Raw genomic sequence first — 14,204 nt, 5'->3', positions numbered from 1 at the left:
AGCTCTGGTCCTAGAAATTAAAAAAAAAATTAAAATAAAAGGCAAAAAAAAATAGGAAAACTTCTTGTTGCTGAAAGCAACCATTTCATGTATTCCCGTCTGCAATCTCTGCAAGTGTCTCCTGTCTTATCCCATTGGGATTTCAGGGTATTCCAAGTGTTTACTGTACTATCCCATTGGGATTTCAGGGTATTCCAAGTGTTTGTTCCACTCTTTTCCCTCAGAAAGCATCACTGAGGCAGAGGAAGGGCAAACTGAGGCAGCAAGGGGAGATCCACAGAAAAAGGGGATCAGGAAGGGCCCCACATTTTCCAGCTGTTTGGGTTGAGGCTGGAATCTGAGCAGGTCACCTGAGAGCCCCCCTTGGGAACCCTGTTGGTGCTCAGGAAAAATTTCACAGAATCCCAGAATGACCAGGTTGGAAGAGACCTTCAAAATCAACCCAGCCCTAAGACCTCAACCAAACCCTGGCACCCGGTGCCACATCCAGGCTTTGTTAAACACACCCAGGGATGGGGACTCCAGAACTTTCTCACTCTTTCTGTAAAAAACTTTTCCCTGCTATCCAGCCTGTGGTGGTTCCAGTTGTGGGTTTCTCTGGGTCTGCATTGAAGGCACTTGAGACAGTAGTTCATGTTCACACTCAGGTGTTTATTATTTCTTATCAGTAAAACAGAACTGAGAGTTCAGCAGCTTTTCATTAGAAGGCACAAAATGGCCACAATCTCTTGTTCCAAGGCCTTTTCAGACTAAACTGTCCAATTCAGAGCTGACACCTGGATTATTTTCCCTTTTAACCCAATCACTGATCCCACAGAGCTGCAATGGGGACTTTTCTGCCCAATTACAAAATGCCACCCAAACCCATGGAGAAGGAGGAAGAAGAAGCCCAGGATGACACCCTGTGCCCTCCATCTTGCTTCCATCCACAACACACTAAAAACCCCCAAACCTCAATTTCTCACCCAGTGACACACCTGCACTGCTCTCTATAATCTATTTCACACTTTTGTGGGTTCCAGTCTATCTTGAAGCCTGGGGAACTTTCTCCATGAATGGAGGTCAAGGTCAGTGCTGCCCTGGGGGTCAGAGCACCCCAAAACACACACAGAAACATTCCCAGTGCCCTGGGTTTCCACACCAACCTGTATTTCCCCTGGTGCAGCTCGAGGCTGTGTGCTCTGGTTGTGTCAGTGCTGCTGCAGAAAGAGCCCAGGGCCAGCTGAGCACAGGCCCCTTTCAGGAGCTGCAGAGAGTGATGGGGGCAGCCCTGAGTCTCCTTTGCTCCAGGCTGAGCACCCCCAGCTCCCTCAGGGCTTCCTCACAGGGTTTGTGTTCCCAGCCCCTCTCCAGCCTCCTTGGCCCCTCTGGATGTGCTCAGTGTCCCCAGGTCCTTCCCAAGCTGAGGGGCCAGAGCTGGGCACAGCACTCCAGGTGTGACCCCAGCAGTGCCCAAGGCAGGGCCAGAGTGACCTCCCTGCTCCTGCTGGCCTCACCATTCCTGAGCCAGGCCAGGAGCCATTGGCCTTCTTGGCCACCAGGGCACTCTGCTGGCTCTGTCCACCCTGCTGCCCACCAGGTCCCTTTGTGCCTGGCCACTGTCCAGCAGTGTCCCCAGCCTAGAGCACTGAAGGAGTTATCATGGCCAAAATGCAGGACTGGGCACTTGGATTTATTAAACTTTATCTTACTGGACTCTGCTCATCCATCCAAGCATTCCAGGTCTCCCTGCAGAGTCCTTCTCCCTTCCAATATCCTCACTGGAAAGGTCAAACCCTGAACAGGCTGCCAAGGGAAGTGGTGGAGTGACCATTCCTGAAAGTGGCCAAAAACTTGGGGATAAGGATTAGTGGTGGATGTGGAAGTGCTGTTAATGATTGGAGTTGATGATCCAAGCCTTAATAATTCCATGGCTCTCAGAGAGGCAAAATCCCTGCAAAATCAACTCTTGCATCCTCCAGCCCCAAATTCACCTGGTTCCAATCATTAAAGGTGAAGACTGTGAGGGAGAATAAAAAAAATTAAAGGATAACATGGATTGGGTTATGCTCCATCCATCCCCTCCATTTCTACCTCATTTTTTTTTGTTTTCCAGAATCAAACACCTCTTCACCCCAGCATCACCTTCTCATGTCTAACCTTGTGTCACCTGCAGCTGCTGGCAGCAACAAAAGCCTTTCAAACACTGTGAAGAACAAAAGAAATGCGTGTCTGAGGCAGAAAAGATGCAGAGCTTCCCCAAACAGAGGAGTTTATTCAGTGTTTGTTCAGGCTCTGTTCACCCCAGGACAATAAAACCATTCTGAGCAGCCTTTGCACAATGGGGGGCAGAGAGGAAAAGCTGCTTCAGGCCGAGCTGGGCAGCACAGCCTCATCTCTGTGGCCACTCAAGGGTCCAATTTCATTTATTTCCCCAGCAGAAAGACTCTGACACCAACCCCACACCTGACCAACAGGCTAAGGCATGGTTCTTGTGAGCAAGCTACCTGAAAATGCATTTATTCTGTTGCATGTCTTCACACCAAGCAAACAAAAGGCATCTCTCTTTCAGATGAGTCCCATTTAAATCAGAGGTCATAATTAATGAGATATTCCACAGCATCATTTTACAGCAACCATAGAATTTTAATCAATATAAGCATTTTTTTTTACAGACAAATTCCATTCACAGTAACACTAAAACAGAGGCAGAATGTGATTTGGGATGGGTTTTGTTACAAATATTCATGCAAAGGCTTTTTTGGTTTTGTTTTGGACTAAATAGGATCTCACCTGGGCAGCTCTCTCATTGTGTAATGGATTGATTACAATACAAAAATAAAAAGGGTTCCTATAAATCACTGCAGGTTTACAAGGTCAGGAGGCACAGAGCTGGTTGGCTTTGGAATAAGAGAGGAATATGATAATAAGAGGAATATGTTGCAGCAAGAAGAAAAATTGGAGAAGCAGAGGAGTGTTGGCAGCCAGAAAAAATGAAGCAAAGAAATGCCCAGGCCTTGGGCTGCTCAGAAAACCCTGGGGTGGTGGATGGAGAAAACCCCAGCTGCAGGTGGCAGCAGGGACAGGGTGAAGGGCACAGAAAGAGCCAGAACATGGTGAAAATCCTTCCTCAGCAAGGCCAGGCCAAGCCAGCACATGTGGCATTGAAAACATCCCTTTGCTCTCCCAAAAAAATGGTTTGAGTGAAGGGAGTCACAGGAATTGGCTCTGCTCCTTCCACTGGCACCAAAGCAGGAGACAGCACAGGAGGTTGGAGACCTTTTCACCTCAGCTGGGATGAGTTAAAATCAAGGTTTGACATGTGAAGCACAAGGTGTTCCTCTTCCTGAAAACAATTCCAGTGGTGGGAAGAAACACCAGCCCCATCAGCAAGTTGAAGAAGCTCAATGCAAGAAACAATTTGCAGCAAAAAAACTTCAGCCTGAGAATACATCTTAATAAGAGCAGCATGATCTCCACTCAAAAAAACCCAACAGAATTATAATACCTCAGAATGGTTATTGTGAACCAATAAAATTGTAACACCTCAGAATGGTTATTGTGAACCAATAAAATTATAGTATCTCAGAATGGTTATTGTGAACCAATAAAATTATAATACCTCAGAATGGTTATTCTGAACTGAAAAATCAGTGCATGGACCAGGGAAAGTCCTGATCCCATTGCTTGGGAGAGCACAGTCTGAGGGAGTGAGTGTCAGCCTGGAGAGCCATCCAGAGTCCAACCCAACAACACAGGGCACCCCCTAAATACAGAGGGTCCCAACAAGTCATGGCACCCCTAAAAAAGTGGGGATTAGCCTTAGGAAAAACTGCAATTCCCTGGATTTTTCTCTCCACAGCAGATCCAACCCAGTGATCTGCCACAGCTTTGGGTTCTCGCTGTGAGGAATCCTGCAAGACCCTCCCCACAGAACAGCAGCATTCCCAAATTCACCACCCACCCCACCCCAACCTCTCCCTGAGCTGCTCCCTCACCTACTTAGCAGCCCCTTTTGGCCACCACTCGGGCGTGGTGGCCCTGAGCTCCACCCTGTCCCCTGCCAGGGGGATGCAGAGCGGCTCCTGGAGGTGAGCCAGCCTCAGCAGGGCTATGCCCAGCTCTCCTCCTCCAGCACGGAACTTTCCAGCGCGTTTCCCCGCCTGGGTGAGGATGTCAGCCCCCTCGGGGATGCCGGCAGGGGGAAGGGGCCCCGGGAAGGTGACGGGCAGCAGGCGCTTGCGGATCACGCCCATGTGGTGGGTCCTGGCCGTCAGCTCCTGGCCGATGTAGCAGCCCTTGGTGAAGCTGATGCCGTTCATGAAGGCCAGGTTGGATTCCAGGGGCAGGGCGACTCCAGGGGGGAGATCTTTCACCCCTTCAGGGATTCCTAGGGGAGAGCAAAGGCAGGAGATTGGTGCCTTGAGAAGGATGATGTAGAACAGAGGCAAGACTGAGCTAGAATAGTGTTGTTAAAAACGCCAATCACTTGTTTCCAAAATTTTAAAAGTTTAATAGTAATAAAATGGTTATAAAAATAGTAATACAATTAGAGTAATAATAATTTGGACAAACTGATTTAGGACAATATGAGACAATAAAGACAAAGAGTTATGGACGTCTGGGTACCTTTCCTGGGCAGCACGAGCCCGAAAAAGGACCCAGGTCAACAGAGGATTAACCCTTAAAAACAACAGCCTGTTGCATATTCATACACCTCATACATGATGCATAAATTCCATTCAAACCCAGGATTCTGTCTGGTCATCAGCAACTTCTTAATACTGACAGTGCCTTCGAGGCAGGAAGAAGTTCATATCCCCTGATAATGGGGCAATAAATTCTCTTTCTCTGAAAGATTCAGGTGTCCTGTGGCTGCTATCTCACTGCGAGTCCTTTATTTTTAAAAAAAGTATCCTACACAGCATCGTTTCTATTTTAACAATTTTTTTATAACTTAAAACTATATTTAACACAGTACTTAAGAAAACTAATACAGCATTACTTTCTAACACAACACATATAACATTCATTTTAATATTTGCAAAAAGCTAATCATAAAATACATGCGTTTTTCACAGTATGGTAATGTGCCCCTGTTGATGCAGTGACAAAACTATCCTTTGTCCCCTTAAAAAGGAAATAAACCCAGAAGTTTCATATGGAGGGGGTGAAAAATGTGTATTTTATGATTGTATTTTTCACAAATATTAAAATGAATGTTATATGTGTTGTGTTAGAAAGTAATGCTGTATTAGTTTTCTTAAGTACTGTGTTAAATATAGTTTTAAGTTATAAAAAATTGTTAAAATAGAAACGATGCTGTGTAGGATACTTTTTTTAAAGAAAGGATTCACAGCAAGATAGCAGCCACAGGACACCTGAATCTTTCAGAGAAAGAGAATTTATTGCTCCATTATCAGGAGATATGAACTTCTTTCTGCCTCGAAGGCACTGTCAGTATTAAGAAGTTGCTGATGACCAGACAGAATCCTGTGTTTGAATGGAATTTATGCATCATGTATGAGGTGTATGAATATGCAACAGGCTGTTGTTTTTAAGGGTTAATCCTCTGTTAACAGGTGTCATTTTCGGGATGCCCAGAAAAAGGTACCTGGATGTCCATAACTCTTTGTTTCTATTGTCTCATATTGTCTTAATTCAATTTGTCCAAATTGTTATTACTCTAATTGTATTACTATTTTTTATAACCATTTTATTACTATTAAACTTTTGAAATTTTAAAAACAAGTGGTTGGCATTTTTCACAGAGAGGCTTGACAGCTGGCCTGCAAGCAAAGCTGAGTTACTAAAATAAATAACAATTGATGATTTTTGAGTGTATCCATAGCAAGGAAGAAGACAAGGCTGTCAGCATGGAAACAAAAAATACATGGCAATTTTTGTAAGCTAGACTATGTGCATAGGTAGCTCTGTATACATGCCTTAATAAATTTCTGTAAAACTTTTGCCAATTATATTGACTTTAATTGCTTTGCACCAATGAATATAATAAGTTATTGTGATGTAGTTAATGACTTAAGTGTTACAGACATCTTTTATGAAAAATCCTTTTGCTAGGATTTTTTCTCATGAGAAGCTGAGAGGCCTCAGGAACAAAATGTAACCAATGGTTATCTGCTGCTGTGGAATGCAACAGGTGCATCTGAGATTGGCCCATGTTGGATGTTTCTAATTAATGGCCAATCACAGCCCAGCTGGCTCAGACAGAGAGTCCAAGCGACAAACCTTTGTTATCATTCCTTCCTTTTCTATTCTTAGCCAGCCTTCTGATGAAATCCTTTCTTCTATTCTTTTAGTATGGTTTTAATATAATATATATCATAAAATAATAAATCAGCCTTCTGAAACATGGAGTCAAGATTCTCATCTCTTCCCTCGTCCTGGGACTCCTTTGAACACCACCACACTTAAGATCATGTTTTGTTAAGAGTATATAAGCTGGAGAACACACAGAATAAAAAAACTTTTTTCTTCTTAGACCCTGATCACACGTGTGTGTGTGACATCTGATCTAGCGGTGACATTTTCTGTCCTCAATTAGGTGAAAAGACATCTCACAGGACCTGGGGGACTTCACCTCAAAGCTAATGATAGCCAGCTGGACAGGAGCCTGAAAGTCCCACCTGAGCAACTGACTAGAAAAAGAAGAGAGCAAAGAAAGTGATTGCTTTTGTGAGGTGTTTTACAGGAGCAAGTAACTCTTGCACCTGGCTCGGTTTTTCTCTGTAAAGAGTTTTGTTATTTTGCCTTTCATTAAAACTTTTCTGTTTCCAACACTGCCACAGAAGCCATCCTGCTGATTTTATGCCTTCTACGGTAGCTGAGCTATCTTGGGTGTGATACAGACCTCCAAGAGCTGATGAGACCTGGCTGGAGGAGACCCATATTTCAGAACAGAAATAATAAAGAATAGAAAGAATAAAGCAGGGATTTAGTAAAAGCCTCAATGGAGCCACCTTGGGCAGCACAAGAGCCCAGCCAGGGCTGCACCCAAGATGAACCAAAATGGCCCCAAAATGCACCAGTGCTCCCGGGGTCTCTCCCTTGGATCAGTTCTGCTCCATTTGCATCTTGCAGTTCATTGTCCAATTCCAGGTTTGTGATATTCCCATTCTTTGAATAGAGACATAATTTTCTCTCTCAGGAGAAGTATAGAGAGAAGAAAGAGAAAATAATTTTTATTTTTATTCTCTGTTCCTGTTGGTTTTGTACATGTGGAATGTGTTAGGAAGATTGTTTACCTGAAGGGATTTGGTAATTGGATTCTGGTGATGGTTGATTATATTTAATTAACCAATCACTCAAAGCTGTGTCCTGACTGTCAGGAGACAGTCACGAGTTTTCTTCAGTATGTAATTTAGTATAGCATAGTGTGATATCTCTTTAATAGAGTATTCATGTAATATAATATAGTTTAATAAAGCAATTGTTCAGCCTTCTGAATCAATGGAGTCGGATGCCAATCATTTCCTTTGTCAGGGGTTCTGACTTTTACAATTCCAGCTTTAGCCCCTGCAGTCCCACCCTGCTTGTTTTTCTCTCTCCAGCCCACGGTGTTTGTGCTCTTGGGCTGAGATTTGGATCATTTGTCCTTGGTGCCCAGCTGGAGCAGGAATTGTTTTGTCTCCCTGCTCTGTGCACAGAGCTCAGCATGCCCTGATGTGAAGCTCAGACCCACACACTAAAGCAGCACAGAATCTGAACATATAAAAGCTGAAACCTGAGGCATCAAGGTAAATGCTGCTCCTCGTTAGATTTGTGCTCTGAATTGTTTGGCTCGTTCTCAGTTTGATTTTCCAACCCTAAGGGATCCCAGTTTCAGCACAGGACCATCATCTTGCCCTCTTTCCCAATTAATTTAATCCTTTATCAGCATGGACACACTAAAATCAAAGGCACTGGGGCTCCCAGGACTGAGGTCCCTGTCCAGTATCTCTGACCTTGGAATTAGGTCAGCAAATCCAGCCACAAAGTTTTTAGGAAGCCAAGTCTGGGTATTTCCTTTTCCTTCCTCAGCAACAAGCAAATGCCTGGGCTGTGCATCATCCCAAAATAACCAAAATTACTCCAACCACAGAAGCTTCTCTCTAAGAAAATGAATAATCCTGGCTTTCTTTTAGCATTCCTGACCAGTCCCCATAATCTGAGTAAGAGAAAATTACACCCCAACATTGCTACCAGACAGAATTAGAACCACCAGCACCCTTTTAATACTCAAAGTAGCAATTAATACATGTATTAATGAACAAATTAAATGCACTAAAACATGAGAATGAAAGGTTTATAACTTATTACTGCCTTAAATCAGCATGTGGACTCCCAAAACCCAAAGTGCAAACCAGGGCTTGCCTTTACCTTGTTTATACCTGTGCCTGTGGTAATCCTGCACGTCTCCAACCTGGCTCCCAGGGATAATCTCTGACAGATTTGCTCCTTTCTTTGCAATCAGTCTCCAGCCCATGACTTCTGCCCTGGGGTCAGGGGTGAGGAGCAGAGCCTGGTCTGCACATTTTGGGAGGGAGCTGGTGTCCCCAGGGATGACAGCCCACAGGGAGAGGTCGGGGCAGGGGGCGATGGTGACTTTCCTGCGGATCTTGTACAGTTTCAGGTGTTGCTGGATGGAGTCCAGGACGCTGCTGTCGCACTCCAGCAGGATGTGAGGCTCCTCTGCTGTGCTCCTGTGGAGCCTAAAAAAAAAAATATCACACCCACAAGGTCAGGAAAACAAAGCCCCACAGCAGCAGGAGGCAAAGATGGGTATTCATTTGGATCCTGGTGCCAATCCACACAGGGATTTCTGGATTTGCACAGAAATTTCTGTTGGGAGATTTCTGGATGGCACAGAAGGAGCAGCACCCAGGTGCCCACAGTGAAATACCTGAGCTGTTTCAGCCACCTGCTGTGGCTTCCCTAGTAAACACTGCCCTCACTTCTCCCAGGGGCAGAAACAGGTCTGCCCATATGGAATTCTCTATTCTTACCTCCAGTGAAGGGAATTTCACAGACTCACAGAATAATGAGGTTGGAAGAGACCTCTAAGATCATTGAGTCCAACCCATGCCCTAACACCTCAGCTAGACTATAGCACCCAGTGCCATGGCCAGTCTTTGTTAAACACATCCAGACATGGTGATTCTACCACCTCCCTGGGAAGAGCATTCCAGTACTTTATTATTCTTTTGGTGAAAAATTTCTTCCTAATATCCAACCTGTACCTTCCCTGGCGTAGCTGGAGGCTGTGTCCTCTGGTTCTGTCAGAGACCAACCCCACCTGTCTGCAGCCTCCCTGCAGGAGCTGTAGAGAGCAATAAGGTCACCTCTGAGCCTCCTCTTCTCCAGGCTAAACAGCCCCAGCTCCTTCACACATTCCTCACAGGGTTTGTGCTCCCAGCCCCTCTCCAGCCTCGTTGCCTCCTCTGGATGCGCTTGAGCATCTCAACATCCTTCCCAAACTGAGGGGCCAGAGCTGGGCACAGATGGTGGAGAAGCTTCACTCAGCTGTGCCTTCCACTGTCACACAATCCCAGGATGGTTTGGGTTGGGAGGGACCTTAAAGCCCATCCAGTTCCAACCCCTACACCTCCCACTGTCCCAGGCTGCTCCAAGCCCCATCCAGCCTGGCCTTGGGCACTTCCAGGGATCCAGGGGCAGCCTCAGCTGCTCTGGGCACCCTGTGCCAGGGCCTCAGCACCCTCAGAGGGAACAATTCCTTCCCAAAATCCCATCCGTGCCTCTGGAAGAGCTCTGAGGTCTCCCTGGATCCTTCTCCTGTCCAGGTGAACACCCCCAGCCCTCACAGCCTGGCTCCAGAGCAGAGCCAACATCCACACGTGCGGATATCGCACCCATCACACTTCTCTGCTGCGGTGTTCCAGAGAAGCTGCGTTGAGTGATGGCACAGACCCACGGAGGAAGCGCTTTTTCGCACATTAATTTTGACTTTTTGACATTTAAGCCAGAAATGTCAGGAGCCACCCCCCGCCACCCCGCAATGGTCTCTCCCATCTCCCTCCCCCCCCCGGCCGCGCCGCTTGGTCTCACCTGTACAGGATGACGTCATACAGGCAGCGGCCTTGCACGTTCAGCGCGTGCGCGTAGAGGGCGGGGGGGGCGTCGCCTTCCGCCACCAGCTGCGTGACGTCATTGGTGAGCAGCCCCTGCAGGAAGGCGGCGGCCTCGGCGCCCCTCACGCCCAGCAGCGCCCGGCCCAGCGGGAAACAGGCGGCGGCCGCGCCCCGCTGGCTCCGGCACCACCGGCGCAGCCCGGGCGCCGTTATTGCCCTCACCAACATGGCGGCGCCGTCACAGAGTCCCCCCACGGCCGCCGCCCGCCGCCGCCGCCGCCATCTTGTGTGTGTCCGCCGGGAAGGCGACACCTGCTGGAGGGACCGGGGCGCCACGAGACCGCCCCCTTTCTCTTAGCCACGCCCCCTTCCACTACAGACCACGCCCCGCCAATAGGCTCAGCCGCCGAGCTGGCCACGCCCACACATTCATGACCACGCCCCCTCGTTTGGTCTCGCTCCAGGTGCCGAGCGGCGCCGGGCGCTCCCCGCGATCCCAAAGGAGGAATTTGGGAACCCCCCGGGATCTCCGGCCATGGAACAGCTGGGGCACAGCCCAGAGCGCTCCCACGTCCCACGGTTCCCGTCGGGGGATGCCCGGCCCAGCTCTCCGTGTTATAGATGGATAATGAGATGATTGGCTCTCGCAATTAAAAAATAACTATTGGGTGAATATTAAGAAAAGCTTTAGTGAAATGTCCTCTGTGTTCTCCCCATAGTTCCCTTTCCCCCCTGTACTGTTGCTATCAGACAGCCTGGGTTGTCTAGGACAGGTTCAAAGAAGCTGCACAGTGTCCCTTGCATGGGGCAGCTGGGAATGGAAAAGCTTGGGGGTGCTTAGGAGGTGAGGCATGGCAACACCTGAGCTCCAATCCAGTTAAAGAAGAGCTGACAGGCTTTGGGAAGGGCCAGGGCTGGCTGATGCAACCCCCAGGGGTATAAAACACTGAGCATCCAGCTTGAAGATGAACTGGCCACGTGGTGTTCATGAGGGGCAGTTCCCAGCGCTGCAGCTTTTTCCTTATGTAGTCCTTTGTTGTATTTTTGTTAAGGTTTAATAAACCTCTTTAAGTTTGCAAAGTGAGCAGTTGTCTCTCACATCCCTGTCCCGGCTGCTCCACATTTAATTGGAGAATCAGCCAGGCTGGAAAGGACCTCTGGGATCATTGAGTCCAGCCATGCCAACCAGAGCATGGCATGTCCAGTCATTCCTTAGCACCTCCATTCCCGCCCCTAAAATTCAAACAGAGAGGGCACTGAACCATTCTCCCCCTCCAGGTTTGGCTGTCAGGGTGGAAAAGACCCCAAAGGTCCCTTTTTTCTACTGGTTTGTTTCCACAGGACTCCCCAGCTGCCCTCCATCCTCTTTTAACACCCTTGGAGAAACTGTCAGTGGAGTAAATTATAATGTTTGCTCGTGGGAATTTCTGCTAAGTATTGCATGGGAATAAAACCATGGAATCATGGAGTGGCTGTAAAGGTCATTAAGTCCAACACCCTGCAAGGAGCAGGGGCATGTTCAGTCCATCATGGGCATGTTCAACCCATCAGGGGTATGTTCAAACCTCTGGGGTCACCGAGTTCAGCCATGCCAACCAGAGCATGGCATGTCCAGTCATTCCTTAGCACCTCCATTCCTGCCCCTAAAATTCAAACAGAGAGGGCACTGAGCCGTTCTCCCCCTCCAGGTTTGGCTGTCAGGGTGGAAAAGACCCCAAAGGTCCCTTTTTTCTACTGGTTTGTTTCCACAGGACTCCCCAGCTGCCCTCCAACCTCTTTCAACACCCTTGGAGAAACTGTCAGTGGTACCAGATTGGAGTAAATTAAACATTCATTATAACGGAGTAAATGATAATGTTTGGCAGTGTACAACACTTGGCAATTACAAAAGCTGACAGTTTAGCAGGAATTTCTGCTAAGCATTTCATGGGAATAAAACCATGGAATCATGGAATGGCTTTAAAGGTCATTAGGTCCAACACCCTGCAAGGAGCAGGGCCATGTTCAGTCCATCAGGGCCATGTCCAATCCATCAGGGATGTGGAAAATGTGTATTTTATGATTGGCTTTTCCTAAATATTAAAATGAATATGATATTTGTTGTGTTAGAAAGTAATGCTGTATTAATTCTCTTAAGTAGTGTGTAAAATATAGTTTTAGGTATGACAAAATGATAAAATAGAAACTATGCTATGTAAGATACTTTTTAAAAAAAGGACTCACAGCGAGATAGCAGCAACAGGACACCTGAATCTTTCAGAGAAAGAGAATTTATTGCCCCATTATCAGGAGAAATGAACTTCTTCCTGCCTTGCTCAGCACTGAAGACACAGTTAGGATTAAGAGGAAGAAGCTGACACTGCCCAAACAGACTCCTGTGTTTGAATGGAATTTATGCATCATGTATGAAGTGTATGAATATGCAAGAGGTTATTGTTTTTAAGGGTTAATCCTCTGTTAACCTGGGTCCTTTTTCAGGCTTATTTTGCCCAGAAAAAGGTACCTGGACATCTGTAACTCTTGTTTCTATTGTCTCATATTGTCCTAATCCAAATTGTCCAAATTATCATTACTCTAATTATATTGCTATTTTTTATAACCATTCTATTATCATTAAACCTTTTAAAATTTTGGAAACAAGTGTTTGGCATTTTTCACGGGGGCATGTCCAATCCATCAGGAGCACATTCAATCCATCAGGGACAGGTTCAGTCCATCAGGGACAGGTTCAATCCATCAGGAGCACATTCAATCCATCAGGGACAGGTTCAATCCATCAGGGACAAGTCCAATCCATCAGGGACATGTCCAATCCATCAGGGACATGTCCAATCCATCAGGGACAGGTTCAGTCCATCAGGAGCAGGTCCAACCCATCAGGGACAGGTTCACTCCATCAGGGACAGGTTCAGTCCATCAGGTTGCTCACCCCAAACTGATCTTGAATATTTCCCAGCATGGGGAATCCCTGTGTTAAACCCTCCCAGTTAAACCATGGAGCTGGTGTTGTTTCCCTCTGTTTTTCCAGTGGCTGCTGCTCGGTTTGAGCCCATCCTGCCCCTTCCCTCTGCCACCACCAGCAGCTCTCTGGGCAGGGGGAGTCTCCTGGCCCCAATGACCTCACTAAAACCTCCAGGACAGGCAGCACCAGCACAAACCCACCCTGAATGAAGGGAGGCTCATTTTCCAGGAGCTGCAAATGTGCTGAGTTGATGCAGGGCTGGGCTGTCCCCTTGTGCCCCACAGTGATAACCTTATCACACATCCCCCAGTGTGTCCTGGCAGCACTGAGACATGTGGGGGTGTTCACCCTGGAATCCATTCCCACTGGAATTTGGGGCTGGAGAAATAAAGGTGTTGGCAGAGGTGACCTTGGCACGTGTTTGTGCTCTGCCCACCTGCTGGCACCAGCTGTGTGTCCAAAACGGGGCTGGACAAACCTGCCTGGCTCTGGGGCAGCTGGAGGAGCAGAGAGCTCTTGCCCAGGGTGGTTCTTTGCTCCCCCTGGAAGTGGAAATGTGCCCAGAGCAGGAGCTGGGTTTGCTTTTTGAAGGAGAAGGGGGGAAAGTCACAAACCTGGAAGCACAGCTGGGCTGGACTCCAGAGTCCAACAGGCACCATGGAGCCACATTTGTGGGTTTTTTACCTGTTCCACATCCCTCCTCCACCCAAACCTTTATTTTATATTCTTTTAAGATCTTTTGAAGGTGAGAGTTCTAAGGGAATATATTGTTATTTTTGGTATGGTTATATATATTATTGTTATATATTGCTATCTTTTGAAGAGCTAAGCTTACATTTTATCTGGGGCAGGAAAACCTCATAGAAATACCATTACACCAAGCTGTGGGGATGGTCAGTGTCCATCCCACAGGCAGCCTTTTGCCAGCTCCCTGCATTCCCAACCACCACAGGTGTGCTGTATCAAACCCCACAGAGACATCTGAAAGAGCAGCAAGGAGAATAAAAGTGAAAATGGAAAACAATCAGGCAGCCAGTTTGAGCCTTTATTTGTTTCACCACTTCCTACTGCTTCTATTCCCTCCCCTCTGGGTTTGCCTTTCTTTTCTCATGGAGTTATTCAGTTATTGCATAAAAAAATGCATGGAGTTATTACATGCAAAAATGCATGTTTGA

At 47.1% G+C, this 14,204-nt stretch overlaps 1 protein-coding gene across 1 annotated transcript; it reads right to left on the bottom strand.

Moving 5' to 3' along the window:
- Positions 1 to 2,604: 2,604 nt before the first annotated feature.
- IBA57 (iron-sulfur cluster assembly factor IBA57) lies at positions 2,605 to 10,340 on the bottom strand. The gene is made up of 3 exons (XM_036378964.2): positions 10,045 to 10,340; positions 8,359 to 8,690; positions 2,605 to 4,369 (listed from the first exon to the last, which is right to left on the bottom strand). Exons 1-3 carry the CDS (start codon positions 10,293 to 10,295, stop codon positions 3,978 to 3,980), a joined length of 975 nt encoding a protein of 324 aa, XP_036234857.1. The 5' UTR covers positions 10,296 to 10,340; the 3' UTR covers positions 2,605 to 3,977.
- Between the last annotated feature and the right edge of the window lie 3,864 nt (positions 10,341 to 14,204).

This window comes from Molothrus ater, chromosome 1, assembly GCF_012460135.2.
Source record: "Molothrus ater isolate BHLD 08-10-18 breed brown headed cowbird chromosome 1, BPBGC_Mater_1.1, whole genome shotgun sequence".
NCBI lineage: Eukaryota > Metazoa > Chordata > Aves > Passeriformes > Icteridae > Molothrus > Molothrus ater.
The sequence above is the reverse complement of the archived record's forward strand: the minus strand, read 5'-3'. Positions and strand labels throughout refer to the sequence as shown.